General features: G+C 47.3%; 4 protein-coding genes and 1 pseudogene across 5 annotated transcripts, besides 1 other annotated feature; 1 reads left to right on the top strand and 4 right to left on the bottom strand.

The window, feature by feature from the left end:
- Nucleotides 1-1930: 1930 nt before the first annotated feature.
- NCS54_01197100 (Beta-glucosidase) lies at nucleotides 1931-4541 on the bottom strand (the record flags this gene model as incomplete). Its single annotated transcript, XM_053157224.1, has 3 exons — nucleotides 1931-3842; nucleotides 3893-4347; nucleotides 4404-4541. 3 exons carry the CDS (start codon nucleotides 4539-4541, stop codon nucleotides 1931-1933), a joined length of 2505 nt encoding a protein of 834 aa, XP_053013199.1.
- Nucleotides 4542-5037: 496 nt separating this feature from the next.
- Nucleotides 5038-6755, top strand: NCS54_01197000 (Maltose permease; the record flags this gene model as incomplete). The annotated part of the gene is made up of 4 exons (XM_053157223.1): nucleotides 5038-5182; nucleotides 5233-5299; nucleotides 5366-5708; nucleotides 5763-6755. 4 exons carry the CDS (start codon nucleotides 5038-5040, stop codon nucleotides 6753-6755), a joined length of 1548 nt encoding a protein of 515 aa, XP_053013198.1.
- A 3200-nt stretch (nucleotides 6756-9955) lies between these two features.
- Nucleotides 9956-11743, bottom strand: NCS54_01196900 (AA-permease domain-containing protein; the record flags this gene model as incomplete). Its single annotated transcript, XM_053157222.1, has 3 exons — nucleotides 9956-11004; nucleotides 11056-11192; nucleotides 11256-11743. 3 exons carry the CDS (start codon nucleotides 11741-11743, stop codon nucleotides 9956-9958), a joined length of 1674 nt encoding a protein of 557 aa, XP_053013197.1.
- A 3018-nt stretch (nucleotides 11744-14761) lies between these two features.
- On the bottom strand, nucleotides 14762-16130 carry NCS54_01196800 (annotated as a pseudogene). The gene is made up of 5 exons: nucleotides 15978-16130; nucleotides 15892-15928; nucleotides 15376-15838; nucleotides 15196-15326; nucleotides 14762-15141 (listed from the first exon to the last, which is right to left on the bottom strand).
- Nucleotides 14762-16130: a sequence feature.
- Nucleotides 16131-19112: 2982 nt separating this feature from the next.
- NCS54_01196700 (Hypothetical protein) lies at nucleotides 19113-20927 on the bottom strand (the record flags this gene model as incomplete). Its single annotated transcript, XM_053157221.1, has 7 exons — nucleotides 19113-19133; nucleotides 19213-19322; nucleotides 19387-19706; nucleotides 19792-19958; nucleotides 20009-20096; nucleotides 20340-20620; nucleotides 20682-20927. 7 exons carry the CDS (start codon nucleotides 20925-20927, stop codon nucleotides 19113-19115), a joined length of 1233 nt encoding a protein of 410 aa, XP_053013196.1.
- Between the last annotated feature and the right edge of the window lie 184 nt (nucleotides 20928-21111).

Here is a 21111-nt window from a genome sequence, read left to right as displayed (position 1 = left end):
CCTAATAGGTCCTTGTATTATACCCGGGCTTACCGCAGATACTATAGCGCTAAATACCTAGTCTAACTGACCTTCTTTAACTATTACTCCTCGACGATTTAGCCACTACCTACGCATCTATATCCATTTAATTAATTGCTTGCCTTCTCTCTTCTATTATTATAACCCCTCTTTTCTATAATCTAGTTCTTTTTGCCCTCTAGCACCGGCTTAGTATCTTATTTACCTCTCAAAGGTCTTTAATCTTAGCCCTTAATAATACAATCTTATACATATTTCCCTTTATTACCTTTATAAGAGACTTTATAGCCTCTATAATTAACTCTGGGGAGCTACTATGATGCCTTTTGATTTATCTTTCGAGGTATTTAGACTGAGATTTGGCCTTAAGTATGGTCTTTGGGGTCCTTAAGACCCAAGGGGTAGAGGGTTTAACCCCCTCCTCGGTAGGCATTGGAGTCTATAGCTGCATATTAAGCTTTAAGACTATAGCTTCTGGGTCAAGGGGAATAAGGCTAGCTCCTTTAAAAGCCCCCTTGATATTTCTTTCCGTCATAGTGGACTTATATGCTGCGTAGAAGGCTAGAAAGAACTTAGTCTTTAAAACATAGGTTATAAAGCATCTAATTAATCGCTTTATTTCTTAATTATAAGCTCGCTTTAGTATACTAAAGTACCTAATATTAAGGGGCTAGAGTAGATAAGATAAATAAGGTAGTATATAAAGCTAAATAATCTTTTTTTCCTTATAATATCTCTTAAATTTAATAAATTAATAATTTTTATATCTATTAAGGATTAAGAGATAATAGGAATTAATTAATTAATTAGTTATATATTGGTTAAAGTGCTTAAGCTACTTAAGGCTAGTCTTATTATTAGTCTAGCTATTTTAGGTTATTGTAATAGCCTAATCGCCTAGGAGGTTACTATCCTGGTATTAGTTGGCAAGGTAATATTAGCCCGCACTAATAATAAATAGCTAGATCGCCTAGCCTTTTATATTAATTGCTTAAATAACTATAATCTATTCTTGGTTTCTAGGCTATACTAATTTCGGCTTTAAATGCCTTTCTAAGCCTATAATAACTATTCTGCTTATAATTATACCTATAAGAAAGCTAGTCTTATTAAAGTTATAGATATTATTTAATTAGATATTATATTTCGCGATTATATTTGCTATAAGCTAAAACCAATCGTAGATAATAGTTAGATCTTTATACTTAGCTCTCTAGTAGTCATATTTATAAAAGAAACACGTCTTAAGCTCTTAATATCACTTAATAAAGTTTAAAGCCTAATATATACTAATTAGTGGCGCATCGCAGTTAGCAAGTAATTAATCAGCTATTTCTTTTATACCACGAAGCCGGGGGGGAAATCCTCGTGAATCTAGGTTAAGAATAAAATAAATAAGGATCTCTTCCTCTAGATTAGATAGCCGACGTGATTTCTGGATGGTATTGCGCCGAGACTGGATGCCCTTTTGCCGGCGACCTAGAGTACAACGATTGACTATATATATCTCTGCAGCGCGTCGGATACGTAGGTTTGGGTTATTTTGAAGGGCCTGAAGGGCAAGGAGCATTCTAGCTTCATAATTAGACTGTGACATGCTGGTTGGTTGAGAATCAATTGATCAAATAGAGATGATGTAGGTTGAGGGATTTTTGGCTTACTTGCTTGTCTGGCTCACTTGCTTATCAAGTACGTTAGTAGGAGTAGTAATAGTAGAAGCAGTAGTAGAGGAATGTCTCTAGACGCGATGCATACACGGGCCATATTTAAGGTAATTTAATAAAATACAACAGGACGCGACGCATACACGGACGACCCAGCAACGTGCATAGACCAGTTTCTATCTAATTAATCGAATTACCAGCACGACTGCGTACAGTAGTAGTAGTAGTAGGTCCCAATTCAACAACTACAACCCATTCCAAACATAGCTTTTAGCAACTACAAATGCTACCCGCTGGTTCCCTATAACTACCCCGTATTCGCCTTCATCAAGCCTCCATGTCCTTTCCTGATCGTCCCAATAACCACATGCCACGTTGAGATCGATCTCCATTTCGATGTGCTGAGTCTCACCAGGCTTCAGCAATATCTTCGTAAAGCCTTTTAGCTCCCGTTCCGGTCTCCAGACCTTCGTCTTTTTAGTAGGGCTAACGAATAGTTGAATAGTCTCTTTTCCCGGAACTGAGCCAGTGTTCTGAACATCGAGGGAACACCGAAGTAACCCAGTTCTCAAGTCCTCGTCCACCGCTACCTGCAAGTTCGTATGGTCAAAGGTAGTGTAGGATAATCCATGACCGAATGGCCACCTGACTCGGTCGTGGCAGTTTGATGCACGATAACCGACGCCAAGCCCCTCTGCGTATCGAAGAAATGGATCGCCTTCCTCCGATGTCTTGGCTGGAAAATGTCCATAACTCGGCCAATCTTGCAAGGTCTTGAACCAAGTTGTGGCCAGGCGCCCGCTAGGGCAAGCATGGCCGAAGAGAAGATCGACAGTAGCGTTAGCACCCTCTTGGCCAGGAAAATGGGCGAGCAGAAGGGCGTCGACATCTTCGATGAATGCGCTGACGTCTATCGGATTTCCGCAATGCATGACCACAATGGTCTTCTTGGACACAGCCGCTACTGCCTTGATAAGTCTCGTCTGGTTGTCCGGCATGCGGATATCTTCAAGATCGAACCCCTCCGACTCGTATTGATCATTTCTTCCAGCGTAAATAATGGTGGCATCGGAGGATCGTGCTATCTCGACGGCTTCGGCGATCGCGGCATCTTCGGAATAAGCCTCTTCAAAGCCCAGGGTAGCAGCATAAGGGGTGGGTTCGTCAACACGAAGTTCCCTAGGGCCATCCATACTCAAGTGAATTTCATATGTGACCCCAGCATCCATGAAGAGTTGAACTCGTGATTCCAACAAGATATGATTGAAGATGAATTGCTCAGTCGTGATGCTTATCTCTTGGCCCGACAGCACTTCTTCATGGTTGACGGACAACAAGAAAGCACCCGTGCATCTGACGGCCAAGGTATGAGTGCCGGACGTAGCTGGCGTTATTTTTGTTGACATCTCCAGGCGGGAGCCAGCCGGGTTCAGTCCTTTCTTGTCAAACTCGCCCAGCATCCACACGGAGGCGTCTTTCTGGGACTCCTCGAGTACTGGCTCACTATCGCCTTGGTTGTAGTACTTGATGTTGACCCCTGGCTTTCCTTCGTCAGATGTAGGTTTCTCGTGCGCTATCATGGGGATTATTCTCCGAGTTCTCACACCCCGGGAGTATTGAATCATGCCGGATGACATCTTCTCAAGGGCGTCCAGAGGGGATTGCCTGTACTGCGGAACGCAGGATGCGCTGCCACCTCCAGTAATCACAGGCTCCGCTGCATACTCGCCAACTACAGCTATCCGTTGCGATTGCGATGTTTCCAACGGTAAAACACTGTTCTCGTTTCGGAGAAGGACCATACCACTGATCGCAACTTCGCGGGCCAGTTTGTTTGTATCGTCGTCTGCTTCGGAACACTCTGCTGTAAACCCAAGACAAGCGCGGGTTCGGTCACGGAGCTGCAAGGCTCTTGAGGCCAGAGTGTCAATCTCGGCCTCAGCGATGCGCCCCGTTTTGACCGCCTCGACGAGTTTGGCTCCTCTGAAAACAGGAAGCGGCATCTCAATATCAATCCCGGCTTTGACTGATTCAACGGTTGCATGTGTTCCGAACCAATCAGACATGGTAATGCCTTCAAAACCCCATTCTTGCCGCAAGACACGTTGCGTGAGGTCTTGATTCTGGCTACAAAATTGGCCGTCGAGTTTGTTGTAGCTGCTACATGTTAGCTCAATACCCAGCTAGATCATTATAAATCCACCCACGCAGTCATGATCCCTTCTGGGCTCGATCTCCGCAGGAGATGTTGCCATGCCGCGAGATATATCTCACGGACTGTACGGCTATCAATAGACTCTTGCACATCGTAGTACCGTCGCAAAGTTTCCGAGTCGTTGCACACGAAGTGCTTAGGGCAGGATCCGACACCCAGAGATCGGATACCATTAACAAGAGCTGCTGCCAGCTGACCGGAAAGGAGAGGATCCTCGCTGAAACACTCAAAATTCCGACCGGCTCGTGGATCGCGGTGGATATTGATGGTCGGTCCAAGGACAACTTGGGCACCTTTCATGCGAGCCTGCTGCGCAAGATGCGTGCCTACGCGATATAATAGCTTCGAATCCCACGTTGATGCATAGCAAATCGTGTTAGGAAATGATGCGGTTGTTATAGTTAGTTCGAGGCCTGATGGGCGGATCCCCGAAGTCGAGTCGGCAACCTGAACAGTCTCGTTAGTAAACAGTCGACGACATTCATGAAAGAACAAATGCTCACTCTGATCGGCGGTACGTCGAGCCTAGGCACGCCAGCAATTGTTGAAAAATCCTGCCCGGACAGAAGTGAAACCTTTTCCTCGAGTGTGAGTGCAGGAAGTAGGGAGGAAAAGTCCCGATCAGTTGATGACAGACTCATGTCTGATTGATGGATTGTGGCTGGTATGATGGCAAATGAGAGCAAATAATGTGATCAGAAACATTGAGTATCATCATGGGAAAGCAAGATTTAGCCTGAATTATATTCAATAAACTGCTCGGCGCAAAGCTGAGCCGAGGGAGCAGGGGTGAAGCGGGGTCCGGAAATGCCGAGTCGGATACATCTATCGCTGACTCGGGGTAGCAAGCACCGAGCTCAATATCTGAACATCCCACCCCTGCATCTATCCCCACGGGAGAGAGAGAGCGTGTGGGGAAGTCGGAAATCCCGAGCACTAGTGAACCATCACCCATCCAGGTAAGGGGTTCCATGACTCTTTGTCGATGCTTAAAACAGGTTCGAGGTTTTGCTCACAAACCCTTCCTCTCATATTATCCCAGTTTCAAAGACATCAAGTCGATTCATATCATTGTTATTTGCCATTCAAGTTGAAGCAGCGAGATCAGCCTCTTTCGTCGCAGGACAATTTCCGAATATGTCGGACAGCAAGGACGAGATCACAGCCGTGAAGCCGGGGGCAGTCCATGACGAGCATGTCGTAATTGAACAAGACTCACTGACAACTTGGCAATGCCTCAAGGCTAATCCTAAGATTGTCATGTGGACGCTTTGGGCCAACAGTCAGTCCTGCTTATTCCTTTCTGCGTTCAAGTGCTGATCATCGGCCCAGTCGGCCCTCTCATGGTTGGATATGAGAATCTAGCAATGTCAGTTTGTCTGGCTATGCCCGCCTTCCAGTGAGTAGTTCCCTCCATAGCGATACCATCCCCTGCCGCCTCATATGTTTACCAATTTCTTTGCAGGATGCGATTTGCCACCCCAGTCAATGGCACACTTATCATTCCTGCCTACTGGCAGTCGCTCTGGAGCGCCATGTACAATGTTACAACTATGCTCGGTTCCATGTCGGCCGGTTTTTGTCAGGATCGGTTCGGTCGGCGGTCCGTCTTCCTGGCCTCGATCTTGATCGCTGTTGCTGGCATTTCTCTGGTCTTTACTTCAAATACTCCCCCCGAGTTTCTCGGTGGTAAGATCGTCTCTGGTTATGCCATGGGCTTGATCCTCGCCGGCACACAGACTTGGGTATCGGAGGTTGCACCATTACCAATGCGAGGAATTGCCTTATCAACATACGCGATTATGCTGGTAAGTATTGTCTTTGCCGCCGACTCGTCCTTGTCGCTGCTAACACTTTCACAGAACCTCGGACTTTTGCTTGCTATTTCCGTCACCTTTAGTCGAGTGTCGATCATGAATGACTCTGCATTCCGTGTCGTCTTTGCCGTTGCCTGGTGTTTTCCAGGCTTGCTAGCACTAGGGTTGCCTTTCATGCCCGAATCGCCTTACTGGCTGACGTCCAAGAACCGACACGAAGAAGCTCGCCGTGCTCTTGAGCGCTTGTCCCCGGCTGGCCAAGAAATCGAGCCCCAACTTGTACAAATCCAGCATTCGATCGAAACCGAACGTCGGCTTGCGGCTGAGAAAACATCCTACCTTGAGCTATTCCGCGGTACGAATTTGCGCCGTTCCCGCATTCTCCTCATATGCATGTACATGCCTCAGGTTGCTGGAGCCGTGCTATCCTCCAACGCACCATATTTCCTCTCTCAGACCGGCATGGACAACAATCTGATTGTCAAGATCCTTCAAGTCGCTGTTAGCCTTGGTGTTGTCTCAGCTGTCTTGAATGTTGTCGCCATGACAAAGTTCAGTCACCGGACTCTTATGTTCTCCGGGGTCGGTGTCTGCTTGGCCTTCTACTTGGCCATGGGTATTGCAGGTACCATGGCTCGTACATCGACCACGCTTACTGTCATTGGCGTTGCAGTTGCCTTTCCCAGCATCTCTTATGGTCCCACAGTCGGGGCATCCATGGCTGTGGCTGGAGAGGTGTCATCAATCAAGCTCCGATCCAAGTCTCTGGCAGTAGGTCAAGCTTTTTCCTCCATCGTCTCTACAGTTTGGACAATTGTCTTGCCCTACATGTTTAATCAAGATGAAGCAGATATGGGCGGAAATATTGGCTGGATATTTTTTGGAATGTCTGCTGTTTACCTCGTCATTTTATATTTTGACGTTCCCAACACCAGAGGTCGGAGCTACGAGGAGTTGGATCTCATGTTTGAGAAGAAACTACCTGCAAAGAGATTCAGCTCCTATAAGTTCGACGACGAAGGCGAGATTGCGGGTTAGGTCGACTATTTATGTATGTGTTACTCTACAGTGTGGTGTTGCTCTGGAGAGATACCTACCATATATTGTAATCGGGGGTTGGCCAACCTAAGGTTTTTTTATATGGGGATTTAGCGAGGCGCTAGCAGCTCACCTATGAAGCCCAGGTTCTATACCCTATTAACCCCAGGTGTCCTAAAAAATTAGATTCCTATTACCGCAAGAGCCTAAAAGTTAATAAGAAGATAAAAGAGTATTTAGTTAGGTTATTCTAATTAATATAATACCTATAATATACTTTAATTAATAAGATATTAACTTAACCCTTAGATTTGGGGTTATTTTCAGGTAGTTTACCCCTATTTAAGCTATGCCCTTTATGTCCTAGCCCTAATAAAATCCCTCGCGTCATTTAGCAACTAACGAACTCATTTAGGTAGGAAATAAAAGGGCGCTAGCATAACAGAGGGCAGCTAATAAATTATAATAGGGGTAACTAATAAACTCCAGTTTACCTATTTCTAGTATCCCTAATAATTATAGCTTATATTAGCTAATAACTAATAATTAATTTAATATAAGAAATTCTTTAGCGCTTATATAATATAAATATATTAATAAGTAAAATAAATATTAATTAATAATTAATAAAATAGCTCTTATAATAATTATAATAAGTTAAAAATAAAATAAAATATAAAATAAATATTTATAAATTAATTAATATTAATATTAATATATATATTTATAAGTTTTATACTTTAGTGGCAAGTTTATATTAAGATTATTTTTTTAATAATTATTAAGCAATAAGGTTAATAAGTATAGGTTTAGTTATTATAGCTAATAATAAAACTTCTTAATTTATAAAGTATAATAATAATTATAACATACATGATAAGCATGCGCTGCAGGCAAGTATGCGCCGTACTTTTCCTAACCTCATGATTAAAATCGCAATAAAAACACTATAAACCATTTAATTAATCTATACTACTCATTATACTCTTCCCTAGATATCTTAATCACTACCTAACACATTCTTATATTATAACCAGGCTTGCCGCAGACACCATAATGCCAAATACTTAATCGCGCTAACCTCCCTAGGCCACCACTCCTTAACGATTTAGCCACTACCTATATATTAATATCCATCTGATTAATTACTTACCTTCCTTTCTCTACCGTTATTACCCCTCTTTTCTATAATCTAATCCTTTTTACCCTCCAGCGCTAGCTTAGTATCTTATTTACCTATTCTAGGTCTTTAACCCTAGCCTTTAATAAGGCAACCTTATACATAATTATTTTTATTCCTTTAAAAGAAAACCATATAGCTTCTAGAATTAACTCTGGGGAGTTACTTTTATGCCTTCTAACTCGTCTCTTAAGGTATTTTGACTAAGATTGAGCCTTAAGTATAGTCTTTGGGGTCTTTAAGACCCAAGGGGTCAACGGTTTAGCCTCCTCCTCGGTAGGCATTGGAGTCCATAGCTACATATTAAGCTTTAAGATAATACTTTCTAGGTTAAGAAGAATAAGCCTAGCCCCTCTAAAGGCTAATTTGATATTCTTTTCTATTATAGTGGCCTAAAATGCGGCGTAGAAGGCTAAGAAGAACTTAGTCTTTGAAACATGGGTAATAAAGCATCTGATTAGATACTCTATTTCTCGGCCATAAGTATTCTTAAGCATACTAAAGTACCTAATATTAAGGGGCTAAAGTAAGTAAGATAAATAGGGAGGTATATAAAGCTAGATAATCTTATTATCCTAGTAATATCTCTTAAATTTAATTAAGTAATAACTTTTATGGCTATTAAGGATTAAGAGATAATAAGAACTAATTAATCAATTAGTTATATACTAGTTAAAGTGCTTAAGCTACTTAAGACTAGTCTCATTATTAGTCTAGCTATTTTAGGTTATTGTAATAGCCTAATCGCCCGGGAGGTTACTTTCTTAATACTAGTTGGTAAGGTAATATTAGCCTATACTAATAATAAACAGCGGGATTAGCTAGCCTTTCGCATTAATTACTTAAATAACTATAATCTATTCCCGGTTTCTAGGCTATACTGATTTTAGCTTTTTATGCTTATCTATGCCTATAATAACTATTCCGTTCTAAATTATACCTATTATAAAGCTAGTCTTATTAATATTATAGATATTATTTAATTAGATACTATACTTCGCGATTATGTTTACTACGAGCTAAAACTAATCGCAGATAATAGTTAGATCTTTATATTTAGCTCTCTAGTAGTTATATTTATAAAAAAAACACATCTTAAGCTCTTAATATTACGTAACGAAGTTATAAGCCTAGTACTTGCCGACAGGTGGTGCATCGCGGTTAGCGAGCAATTGGTTAGCTATTTCTTTAATAGCACGTAGTCGGGGAGAAAATCCTCGCAAATCTAGATCAAGAATGAATTAAACTATAATCTATTCCTCTAGATTAGATAATCGATGTAACTTTAGGATTTAATCGCGTCTTAATTGAATGCCATTCTGACGGCGACGTAAGGCCCAGTAGTTAACTTAGTATAGCCTAGCAGTGCCTCAGAGACCTAATTTTGGATTATTTTAGAGGGCTTAAAGTGCAAAAAGCATTTGATATTTAGAATAAGATTAAGGCATAATTTTTGGTTAAGAATCAATTGATTAAAAAGTAATAATAGAAGGTAAGAGATTTTTAGTACACATACTTGGATGGTGCACAAGCTTATTATGTATGTTATAATAATTAACTTAGACTATCTTAAAGTTTTTATAGCTTAATAAGATAGGCTTACCCCTAAGTTAACTATGAAATCCTAATTAGGCTAGTATATAACTATAAAAATTAAATAAAGTTAATATATAATTACTAAATTCTAGTTAGCTAGAGGTTTTAAGCAATAAGTCTAGAATAGGCTAGCGTATTAACTACGAAACTTAAAAAGGATAATTTTAACTAATCTAATAGCTTCGTGCACAAGGCATATCACGGGGTGTAGAATATATGAAAAGTGAAGCATGGCTGCTGAGATGGGTTTCTCTTAGATGGTGCGAGCTAGAATTTAATGTAACAGGCAAAAGGGACAAATTTGATGGTATCAACAGTAATATTGGCAAGAATCTAGCGTGGCTATGACTGGTCCGCTCTGTCCAGTCTCTCAAGTGTTGGAGCTAAAGAATATGTACATGGTGGAAACAACTTTGGCCCCGGCTTAAGCCTCAGCCGAAGTCTTCTTATTCCTTCGGAAACCCACCAGCTGGGCCATCTCGGTCCAGAAGCCTACCGGGGGCTCGGTAAAGGAGTTCTCGTAGGCCTCGATCTGGGGTCGCTCCCAGACCAGGTCGACCTCGTGGGGCCGGATATAGCGGGTGCGCTTAAAGAGCTTCCACCCGCCAAAGAGAAGAACAGCAAGGATCTGCATCGAGTAGTTCTGGAAAAAGACCTCTACATCAAACTTTGGTCGGAAGGCGTAGTATCCGTACGTAAGAACGATGATAAACTGGATGACCAGGGCGATGTAGGCTCCGTAAGGCTGGAAGTATCCGTAGTAGGGACGCTCCGTCTTTCGGTCGACGCCCTGGGCAATGCAAGCCTTGTGGTAGTTGATATAGGTGATGGACATGACCATGAAGGTAATCAGACCACCACCGGTGACGATGCTGATGAGCCAGCCCAGAACCTTGGCAGAGCCGTTGGCGACCTGGAGGAACGAGAGGAAGGGAAAGCACATGACGACACAGAAGCAGTAGACGGGGACGCCGGCCTTGTTGCAGTATCGGAGGAATCGAGGGGCACGGCCTTCAAGAGCCAACGAGTAGAGGGCTCTAGTAGCACAGTAGGTATAGGTATTTCCGGCAGAGAAGATGGAGGTGAGGATCAAAAAGTTGACGAGGTGAGGCAGGCCCTTGACGCCAAGGTTGGTCATGGCAATGACATAGGGAGACGCAGCCGCACTGCCAGAGCTACCGCTTCCAAAGTAGATCTCGACGAGAGCAGGGTCGTTGTAGGCGCACACGATGCCGACGGCCAGGGCACCAATAATAAAGAAGATGCAGAATCGGTAGTAGACGGTCTTGAAGGCCGACTTGATATAGTAGGTAGGGCGCTGGGCCTCGGCAGAGACCATCGAGATGTACTCGGGTCCGACGATGGTGAAGGAGGCACTCCAGAGGGCGGCGAGGAAGCCTTCAAACCGGCCTTTATCACCTCCGCTGAGGTATATAGCAAATGACCCGGGGTTTGAGAAATGCTTGAAGCCGTCTACATGGTGGTCAGCAATGGTCAACAGAATAGAGAGATGTCTGCACTTACAAGCATCATGCTGTGGGTTGCCTCCGCACATTGTGACAAAGGTAAAGGTAAAGAGGATAAAGATGAGGATGAGTTTACCTCCCGAGAGCCAGAATTCAGCCTCGCCGTAGAAGCGGACCGCGAGGACGTTGAGAAGTCTGGCGTTGGATTGTCAGTAACGAGATGCAACTAGCGGGCACGGAGCATGAGCAAGAGCTTACCCATAGCAGACAATGACGGCAGCGCAAACCCCAGCCGTAGGTCCAGGGTTTGTCACGGTGTCGTTCCAGAAGGAGATAACAAAGGTCAGGGCGGTGATCTCAAAGGGGATAATCAGTGCCTCGTAGAGGAAGAAGTTCCAGCCGGCGAGGAAGCCTAGTGCATCATCGACCCAGTATCCAGCTAGGCGGACGAATCCACCGGCGACGGGCATGTAGGTATTCATCTCGGCGATCGAGTTGTTGACGAGGGCGAGGACGAGCGAGTAGAGGGTGTAGGCGATCAGGAGGCTGCCGGGGCCGCCCTTGGCGAGGCCGCCTCCGATGGAGATGAAGAGAGCCGTCCCGATGGAGCCGCCGGCGGCGATGAGCTGGATCTGGCGGTTGTTGAGGCGCCGGTGGAGGTGGCCCATGTTGCCGACGTCGCCATGCTGGAGGCTGCCGGCGTCGGCAAAGTCGGCCTTAGGGTGCTTCTCCTCGTCTACGTTCATGGCTGCGAGTGGATAGCTGAAGGAGGAAGGGAGGAAAAGACAATGGGAGAGGGAGCTGTGAGGACAGGGAAAAGAGAGGCGGGAAAAAGAAAGGATAGACAGGAATACAAGGCCATTAAATAGACCAAGCTCAGAGATAGCAAACTCCAAAATCCTGGGTTGCGTCGCACTCAATTGGCGTTGGACCTGAACCCTGCTTATCTCGAGCCCATGATTACACCTCCCCCTCCAACAGATAGCCATCCCCCGCGCTACTAGCGATGGATGGGGAAACGCCTGCCGGACACTTTGCCAAGGTTCCAGGCCTTGAACGATCCGGCGAGCCGGTGCATCAGCATCTCCATGACCTTCAAGTCTGACAGTCGTCTTTTCTCCACAGAACCCCAGTCCCTCGGCGGAACCGACAAAGCAAAGAGTCTGGGGAAGAAGAGTCTGGAGGGCTATACGTACCACCTCGCTCGACTCCAAAACCTCGAGCCATCCCATCGCCACATGGTCAGGCAATCATGCCCCCTTCCGGCCTAGCCTCCAGCCATTAGAGCTCGTTAGCCCGGCGCTATGGGAATCCGGGGAGGTTGGGGGAGGCCGAGCTGAAGGTCTTCTCCGAGAGCAGGTCTTGGCGGGTTACATGTGATGGCACCCATGCAAGGGAAGAAGCCTCTGCGGGAAATACCTTGCAGGCCAACGACGCTGTTACAGCTCGCCACAGAAAACCTCGACGGGGACGCCACTGACTTCTCTAGATTCTACGCGTTTTGGGGGCTCTCCGAGCAAGTCCCGAAGTCGAGGAGCCATATCTGATATCAGAATCCTTATCTACGTACGGTCCACTTCCTCCTTGCCTCTGATTCAAGACCGTGCTGATCCTACTAAACAACAGCAGGACCTCGGAATCAGATACCGATCCCTGCCCTCTAGTGTGGCGTAACCTGTTGGCCCTTGCCTCCGCACCATCCCTCATCCCCCTCACGGAATCTCCGCAGCCTAGCCGCATCCCTCCAACTTCTCCAATCAGTCCCCCATGGTTCTCGTTCAGCTGCATGGGCCTCCCTGCTGGGCCGTTCTGCGGACTAACGTCACGAATGAGAGCCACCAGCCCGTTGACTGGCTACTCGGGTTCCGAAGCCGAAGCATAAATAAGCTTCCCCGAGACGAGGCTTACTCTCCCGTACAACTGACAAGTCAGGGAGAGGCAAGACAAGCAGGGCACTTACCGCGTTACCCGGGCTGGAAAAAAAGATCCCCGCGGAGCCTTTTACTGGCTGTGGCAACATATTATCGTAGCCTAGCCCCGAAGCTAACAGCCTGCGGCGGTCAGCTTCTTTTAAAGCCATCACGGCGGCTTCTGCGGCGGTTCTTTCTCTTTTCGCCTTCACAGCAGCGCCTCCACGAAGGCGCAGTCTACTATCATCACGAAGCTTACGAAGTCAGCCTACTACTACCGGTATAACCTTCTCATGTTGAATTAGGCCCTGTACGCAACAAGCTCACGTGGAACCCGAAGAAGGAAATTGGCCCAATTAGGCAAGAAGGAGGGGAGCTGCGTATCTCATAAGTGGCGATGACCTCAGACAGTCGGATTGAACTCAACAAGAACAACAACACAATTGTAGTCATCTTGGTGCCACACGTGCTTTCCGACACCTCAAGTCCTACTGCCGCTCTTCTTTCTCTCGGGCCTCTACCTATTGGAGAAGTGGCATGCATAATGATATTACACAGACAGCCACCTCAAGGGAAAATATCACCCTATGATACCTTAATTATCAGAACAGCGTTATAGATCTATTACAAGATCAGCAGGTCTAGTATCTTAGCCTTGCACCCTTAGATACAAAGATAACGAGAGAGAATAAAAAATAAGGAGGATACATAAAAGGAACCTAATAAATACTTAAGATTATCCTAATATTATCTTTTATTATCAGTGACCTAGTGAGGGCGCGCTATCTAATAGATCTTAAGTATATTAATAAGGTTTCTTATATTTATCTTCCTTATTCTTAATTCTCCTTCGTGTCTTTATATCTAAGGGTATAAGTGTCACGGCCTCAAGAAAGGTCGCCAGCACGTGACATAAGCGGGTCCTAGGCCGACCAATCACGGTTGGATCACTGGGAGCGCATCGCGATCCAGCCCAACACCGAAGTATATAGTACACGCTCATTAGCACTTCCTTATGTAGTAGCTACCTCAGCTATCAATACAACTTGGTTACACTCAATACCTTGAGCACATTACCAGACGTGACTTATATCCCGTTCAAGAACAACACCAGCATTCCCTCTGCCAACATAAACCAGTGCGACCGGTTTACCCCCCCTTAGGACCTACACGATCGTCATAATAAGGCTAAGATACTAGACCTGCTAATCTTGTAATAGATCTATAACACTATTCTGATAATTAAGGTATCATAGGGTAATATCTTCCCTTGAGGTAACTACCTATATAATATCATTATGCATGCCACTTCTCTAATAAGTATCGCTATAGTCAGCCAATAGATAAGTAGTGGGAGACAATTGCGGAGACTATGGCGTCCCTATGCATGCCACGGAAAATATATAAAGATAGTATATTTAAGTAATGGGTGAAAGGCAGGATAGCAAAAATAATAGTGATGGGCAGTGAACTCAAGCGGTATCTGCGGCTAGAATCGCAAGAAACTGAGGATCTAATCGAGTGGTGGATGGCTTGCTAGGGGCAATTCCCGATGCTCAGCCAGCTGGCTCTTGATATACTCGCTATACCAGCCATGGCAACTAATTGCGAGAGGTCGTTCAGTCACGCAAAGTTGGTATTGACGTCGTAGAGGCTTTTCATAACTGCGGAAACATTAGAGAGGTTACAATGCCTCAAGAACTAGATCAGGCATGGTGCCATGAAGCTAGGCGCTATAGCACCTGGGAGAGATGGGTTATAATGGGAGATTAGAAGTAGTATAGAGAGCACAGATGCTGATATTTGAAGTATTTGATCAAATATTTCAAACGATAAATCTAGCCTTGCGGGCTATCAAATATTCCAAATATGACCCCGGATTTGATTTGTTTCATTTAAGGGCAGCGCTGCCTCCACCTCGACGACCATGTCGTTCCTTACGTGTATCCCTGCAAGATCACGCTCTCCACTACTGTAGCTCCTAGAGCTGCGCAGGTGACTGGAAATGACAGTCTGGATAGGCTCTGGTCCATCGCCGAAGCCTTGATCTGAATCTGCCAACTGGTGCGTCGAGCTCGACTCGTCCACGTCCTTCTCCTTGTTTGTCCGTATCGTGGTGAGCTTGATGGCGTAGCTGTGTGTGGTACGACTGACGGGATGGCTGCTGCCGTAGGAGGAGAGGAAGGACGCGGGGAGGATGCGGCGGAAGACGGGTCGAAGAAGAGGGAAGCAGGCTGTGAATAGAGTTAGCAAGATGGAGCGGAGAGTTTGATGACAGAGGGATTCACCAGAGACAATGGCCACGTTAACTTCAACACCCCCCCAGATGAAGTTGAGGCAAGTATCGTGGGGCATTTGCGTGGTGTTATCGTCATAGTTGATTGACTCGACGAGGACGAAGATGGAGGCGATACAGACACTAGATGATCAGCAATTGGGAGACCTTAGGGGTCATGGAAGGGGCCTACACAGCGCCGATGAGGAACAGACCAATGACCGCAAGCTTCTGGCCAAGTCGCAGACGAAGCTTGCCGACCTCAATAACCGGCAAGATCAAGATGGCAATGTCCATAACGAAATGGGTCAGGACAGTGCCAAAGAAGAACTGCGACTCATCGATGCCGCAGTACCCATCAACCGACTTGTCCCAGAAGAAGGTCAATGGGATACATTGCAGAGAAACCATAAAGATTCGAAGCAAGATCCATAGAAGACAGATGGTGAGCATGATCTGGATCGGGACTCGAATCTTGGAGTGCTTGAAGAGGCGCCAGTAGAGGGAGAGGATGGTAAACTTGGACGACGCTATCGAGAAGGCGTAGCAGTACTCGCAGACCAACATGAGGAGCCTGTTGCGGACGAGTATGTTTTCTCTCTCATCGCCGGAGAGAGAGTCTTCGAGGTACTGACCCAGATACCAATGAGCGGTCCCTAACAACAGTCAGTACTGGCACATGCTCTCGGTGTAGAGGCATTGTATTTACATGCGATGATCACGCTGTTGTAAGCGCTGGCAAATACCTTCAAACCATCAGTATATCACTTCAAAGTAAACTCACGACAGACTCACAAAGGCCGACACGCAAAAGTAATCATCAAACCACCAGGCCTGCTTCGTCATGCGGCGCGCAAAAACCCTCAGGATCAGCGCAGCAAAGGCCGCACCCCAGGTGATGGAGATGCCGGCGTAGGCGTTCGCTTGGAGCCCAGCCATGGTTTTTGACTTAGTCTCACGAGGTCGTGGTCATCAAAAGATGGTTTGGGATTAGACTACACCTGACAGAAAGAAAGATCGACGGCACGGGACCAAGTAGTCACCAAGTCGCAGACAAGGCAACCCAGAAGGCAAATGCAAGGCGACCAGGCGGGGGGCCTGATCTGCATTTGAACGCCTCGCCAGCGCCCAACTTGCGGGGGAGGAGACGCAGTCAACATTCGGCCAGGCCTCGCCAAGACTCTGGGGAGAAACGGCAACAAGCCCAGTCTTGGCTGCGAAGCCCTGGATTAAGGGGCAGAGGCTTCGAACGGGACATTCTGGCTGCTGGGCTTTGCGGGGGAGGGTCACAGCGAGGGTGCTTTGTGGATAGTCTCACCGCGGAGGGTTTGATAAAATCCGGGGAAAGTCAGGCCCCCGCAACCTCTACAGTTGATAAGGGTCCTGGCTGGAAGCGAGGCCGGGGCTAACACCATTTAGCTATCGATCCCAGGATAAAGTGCATGCTCAAAGGGCCGGGTAACGCGGGTTCTAATTAAGGGGGGCAAAACTGCGAATGGTCGATTGGCTGAAGTTTGTTGGTTTCAGAAGCCGATCCTGACAAGAGCCTGACTCGACTTCTGCCGCCCTGGTTTGCCAAAACCTGTTTTTGGTGGCACGGCAGAGGAAGGCTCAGCTCTTGGCGACTATGGCTTGAATGGCAAATATACCCGGCTGTGTTGAGCTCTCTTGTGAGCCGAGTTCAGCTGCGGATGGATGAGTCCACAGGCTGTCCACGAGCAATGATGGACAAGAAGCAGCATGACCGTTGACCAAGTGGATCAAGCCCAAACTTCCCCCGATTCAAACTCGCAGACAAAGACGTTGCAGTTACATTGGCTCTGGACGAGGCGCGTTCTGGAATCCTCAAAGCCATCGTTCCATGCCTGCCGAACGATGTCATCACCGACACCTGGATTGGCCGCTAGGTGCTTAGCCCGGTCTGAAATGCATGACAATTCAGTTGAAATGGCGTCAAACCCCGGGCGCAGACCAGCGCCTGGTCAGTTCGCGCAATCCAGACTCCGAGATCCCATCCACGTGCTCGGGATCTGTTCCCGAGATGCATCGACCTTCGGGAACTAGACACGCCACGGGCCATCTGACTGTTGTGGCTCCATCATCTCTGTCGCTTCATATGGAGAAATGGGAGTTAGGGATGACGGTGAGTTCCGAAAACAAAATCTTGTCAGAACAGAGAAAATATGACATGAATAATAGAGCAAGAAAAATGCGATCAAATGAGACTAGTCCCATATTTTTCACTATCTTGTGGAATAAGTTATCGTGGTTTGGAATATTAAATGGATTGAAGAGTTGGTCGCTGACATAAGAAAGTCTTGGCTCACGGCTCCCACTGGAACGGCGCCCAGGCGCCGCAATAAAATCAGCGCCCGGGCGCCGCGATAAGATGTTAGCGGGGCATCCTGTCTTTTGATTGGCCACCAGCTCCAAATTCAACCCCAGCAAAACAATTCATCGTTTATGTACTCCACGGGCGGCCATGCTCATGTAACAATGAATGGATTGGAATATTTACACTATAGAATACCGCGCTTCTTGAACTCTTGTATCCTCTTCTGCCTCCCTAAAAATATCCGCCATGCCGCGTCGAGATTTTTCTTTGTTATTGTTTTCTAGCTGCCGCTGGACCTGAGCATCCGTGCGTCGAACTTCTTCACAGTCCCAGTCGATGAAGGCCATCATTTCTTCTCTCGTCCATTCTCTTCGCCCTCCTTGTGGCAAATAACAAAATCGTCCCATTTGCTTATAGTCTTGGCACCAAGCGTACGTTTCCTTGCTGTACCGTTGCGGAAGACCCATTGCCCCACGGTATGCCTGGTTGGTCTTTAGGCTCCCAGCAGGTTGGCTCTTGTACCATGCAGCTCTCGCAGCGACATATCGTTGATATACAGCCTCAGGCGCATAATACGGCAGCACCCGTGCTTTTCGGCTTGTCGGTAGTGAGGATGAAGGTAGTGGCGTTGACTGTGATGGCATGGGCAGTTCTGGTTCCTCTGAGGCCCGTGATGGCTGCGGCGATGTGCCCTCCACTACTATAGTATCCTGGCACTGGGCTTCTTCTACATTGATGGGCTGATCAATCGAAGAGCACGGGATTCGGCTCTGACTGGCCAGTGCATTTTCAGCCTCCTGAGACCAGCCAGCTAACATCTGCGTTGACGTGGTTAAGGATTCAGCTAAATGCGAGGCTGACGACTCTAACAAAACCTCTTCTTGTCTCAGGGGGCATGACTTTGACGTCCTTGAATGGCCTACAATATGACACCTTGAGCATTTCGGAGGTGCTGGCTTTGCCAATCGTTCAAACGCGCTTGGTTCCCGTTGGGTGCTCGGCTGTGCAATATTCGTGTTCATGGTGCCTGTTTTAACCCTATTGGGTTCAAGGATAGGCTGTGGATGTGTCCCGCTGCGTTTGAGATGCCACTGGCGATGGAAATCATGCATTTGTAGAACCTGATTTCTCTCTTGCAGTGCCTTGATCGTGTGAACACAAGGCAGACCATGTGACCTGGTGAGGTCCCCGTACAGAGTGGCGAAGAGAATGGATCCTTCTTGTCCAGCAACTTTCGCTGCTTTTCGACCTTTTTCATGGCCTCGTGGGAGATCCAACCATGTAGAGCACTGAACAAGCCTGCGCCGAGATGCTCTGTTGGTTTTCGAGTCTGCTGCCTGGCCTGTATTGACTGCAGCTCTGACAACTGATTCTCGACTGCGTGCTTAATGGTTCTCCAGACATCGAAAAGGTCGAAATTGCTTGTTTTTAGGTATGACTTCAATAGTGCATGGATGCCTTCAACATGTGAAGTAACTGCAAGCGATCCTTTGTACAGTAGTAAACTCACTTCGCCTCCACCCCTCTCTTGAGACCCAAATCCTCATGTTCATCAATCCAGTCCACATTTTTAGTAAATGCCGCAAAGGTCTTCTCTAGATTATCGACGTGCATGCCTAGACCCGCCATGATATAATCCATCTCATTAAAATCGCGAGAATCTAGGCCAAACTTCCTCAAAAGGTTGTCCCGCACGTCCTCGTCTTGGATGGTCAAATCGACACCCATAGAGGCGGCGAACTGGAGCGCCAGGGTTCTTGCGACTGTGTCCCAGGCCTGTCTGAAACTGTCAAAGTCGTCCTTCACTACACATCTAGTCAGTCACATACACCCAGAATGGAGCTGCTGTGAGATTCGACGTCCACCTACCTTGTTTGACTCGATCCCTGTACTCCTTATGATCCAGCGACTTGTTGCCCGCGACCAACGCTGCAGCGCAACCGGCCACAACAATAGCGAACATGGGCAAACCAGTGAGAGCATAAGCGCCCCAGATAGCTGCGCCGACGCCGCCAACACTACCGATGGCATAGGCGGTGGATCTGGTGGCCGAATGTCTCTTCACCACAGCATCCAGAAGCCCGGTCTGGTTCAGATTGATGGTCAGTTCCTGGCCATGGCGCCGTGCGGCATCGGCCCGTACTAGGTGCGTCCAGATCTTGGACACGTCTATGGCCTCGCCTTTGCCCCTTACGAGTCAGCGTCTTGGGTCTATGTCTCTGCCAACGACGACAATCCCAGGGAATGGACGTGGCTCTACCTTGACTTTCAGACCTCTCGTAAGCCCGATTCAGCGACCTAAGCAGGGTGATGAGTGTTTCCGTCGTTTCTTTAAACCGGCAGTAGCTATTTGCGGTGCCCGCTGTGGCAATGGCTTCTGGAATCTCAGATTGGGCTGTGAGCCACTCGAAAAAGTTGCGTAGCGCATCAGTTACTCTTTGCTGCGTATAATTTAGCTGATGCCTGCGAAAAGTTCGAGATGGCGACGTACAATTCCGGTGTCATTCGGAGGACGGTCTGGCGCAGCCTGTGGAGCAGCTTGTGGTGCAGCTCCATTCGACTGAGGAGCTGGCCCACTTCTGCCGGCGGTCCCGGGCCGATCTACTACATTTCAGCTTCGTCTGTGGTGCTTGGAGCTGCTAGATGGGGTGCTTACTGTTGGAACCCGAGATTTCGCACCCAAACCAAGACGAAATATAACGGGCAGCGGTGCATGTCGACGCCACAGGTATCGATAGGGTGGTTTGGATACTGCATTGAGCCAGAATCCGTGAGCATATTCGCAGAGAGCAACATGTGTTGGATTTGTGGGGATTACTCACATTCCCGTGCCAATATCGCCCCAGGACTCTTCTCTCGGGAGCCGAAGCTCCCTGTCCATTGTCTGGCTGAAAGCTCTCGTCACCATGACCTTGGCGAAATGGTTACGCGTGACCTTTCCATTAGGGCTGCAGACGAAGCAGTTGTAGAAATCCAGCGTCTTGTGAAGCTCCGTTCGGAAATACGCCCTAACCAAGCCGCCGTAATGTTCGTCTCGGAATGCGGTGATGACGTCCTCTTCGTCGACCTCGGGGCCCGCATCCTGGCGTACTGACACGTATATCTAGAACCACCGGCGGACGGCTTAGCATCCTAATTCATCCCATATCGGGGGGCAGCCTTACTGTGCGTGGAACTATGAGAGTCTGGCGTCTGTTTGCCGGGATGGATGCTCTTATGCGCAGTACTTGGGCGAAGCCGGGGCTAAGACGCCCTTCGAGGTGCCGCGCCATCGCCTGGTTGCCGTGAAATGTCTCGGTCACCGGGCTGTCGCTGAAATGCCATGCTTGGAAGCAATATGTGTGGGGCTCAGGGCTCCGTTCTATTCCACGTTCCTGTGAGCCCGCGACTGCATCATCTTTCCGCGTCATCACGGGCAATCTTCAAGCTCTGGGCGAGGCAAGTTGAACAGTGAGCCAGAGAGATCAGGGTACGCCGGTTTCTGGCATGGCGGGAAGAAACTGCGAGAGCCTCTTGGATGATGTGACCCCAAGAAACGTTTTTCCGGCTGTGCCATCATGGCACCCTTCACCAGAAGGCTCTGCGAATTGGGAG

This window comes from Fusarium falciforme, chromosome 9 (assembly GCF_026873545.1).
Source record: "Fusarium falciforme chromosome 9, complete sequence".
NCBI classification, from domain to species: domain Eukaryota; kingdom Fungi; phylum Ascomycota; class Sordariomycetes; order Hypocreales; family Nectriaceae; genus Fusarium; species Fusarium falciforme.
Note: the sequence above shows the minus strand (reverse complement) of the source record. Positions and strands in the feature narration are given on the sequence as shown.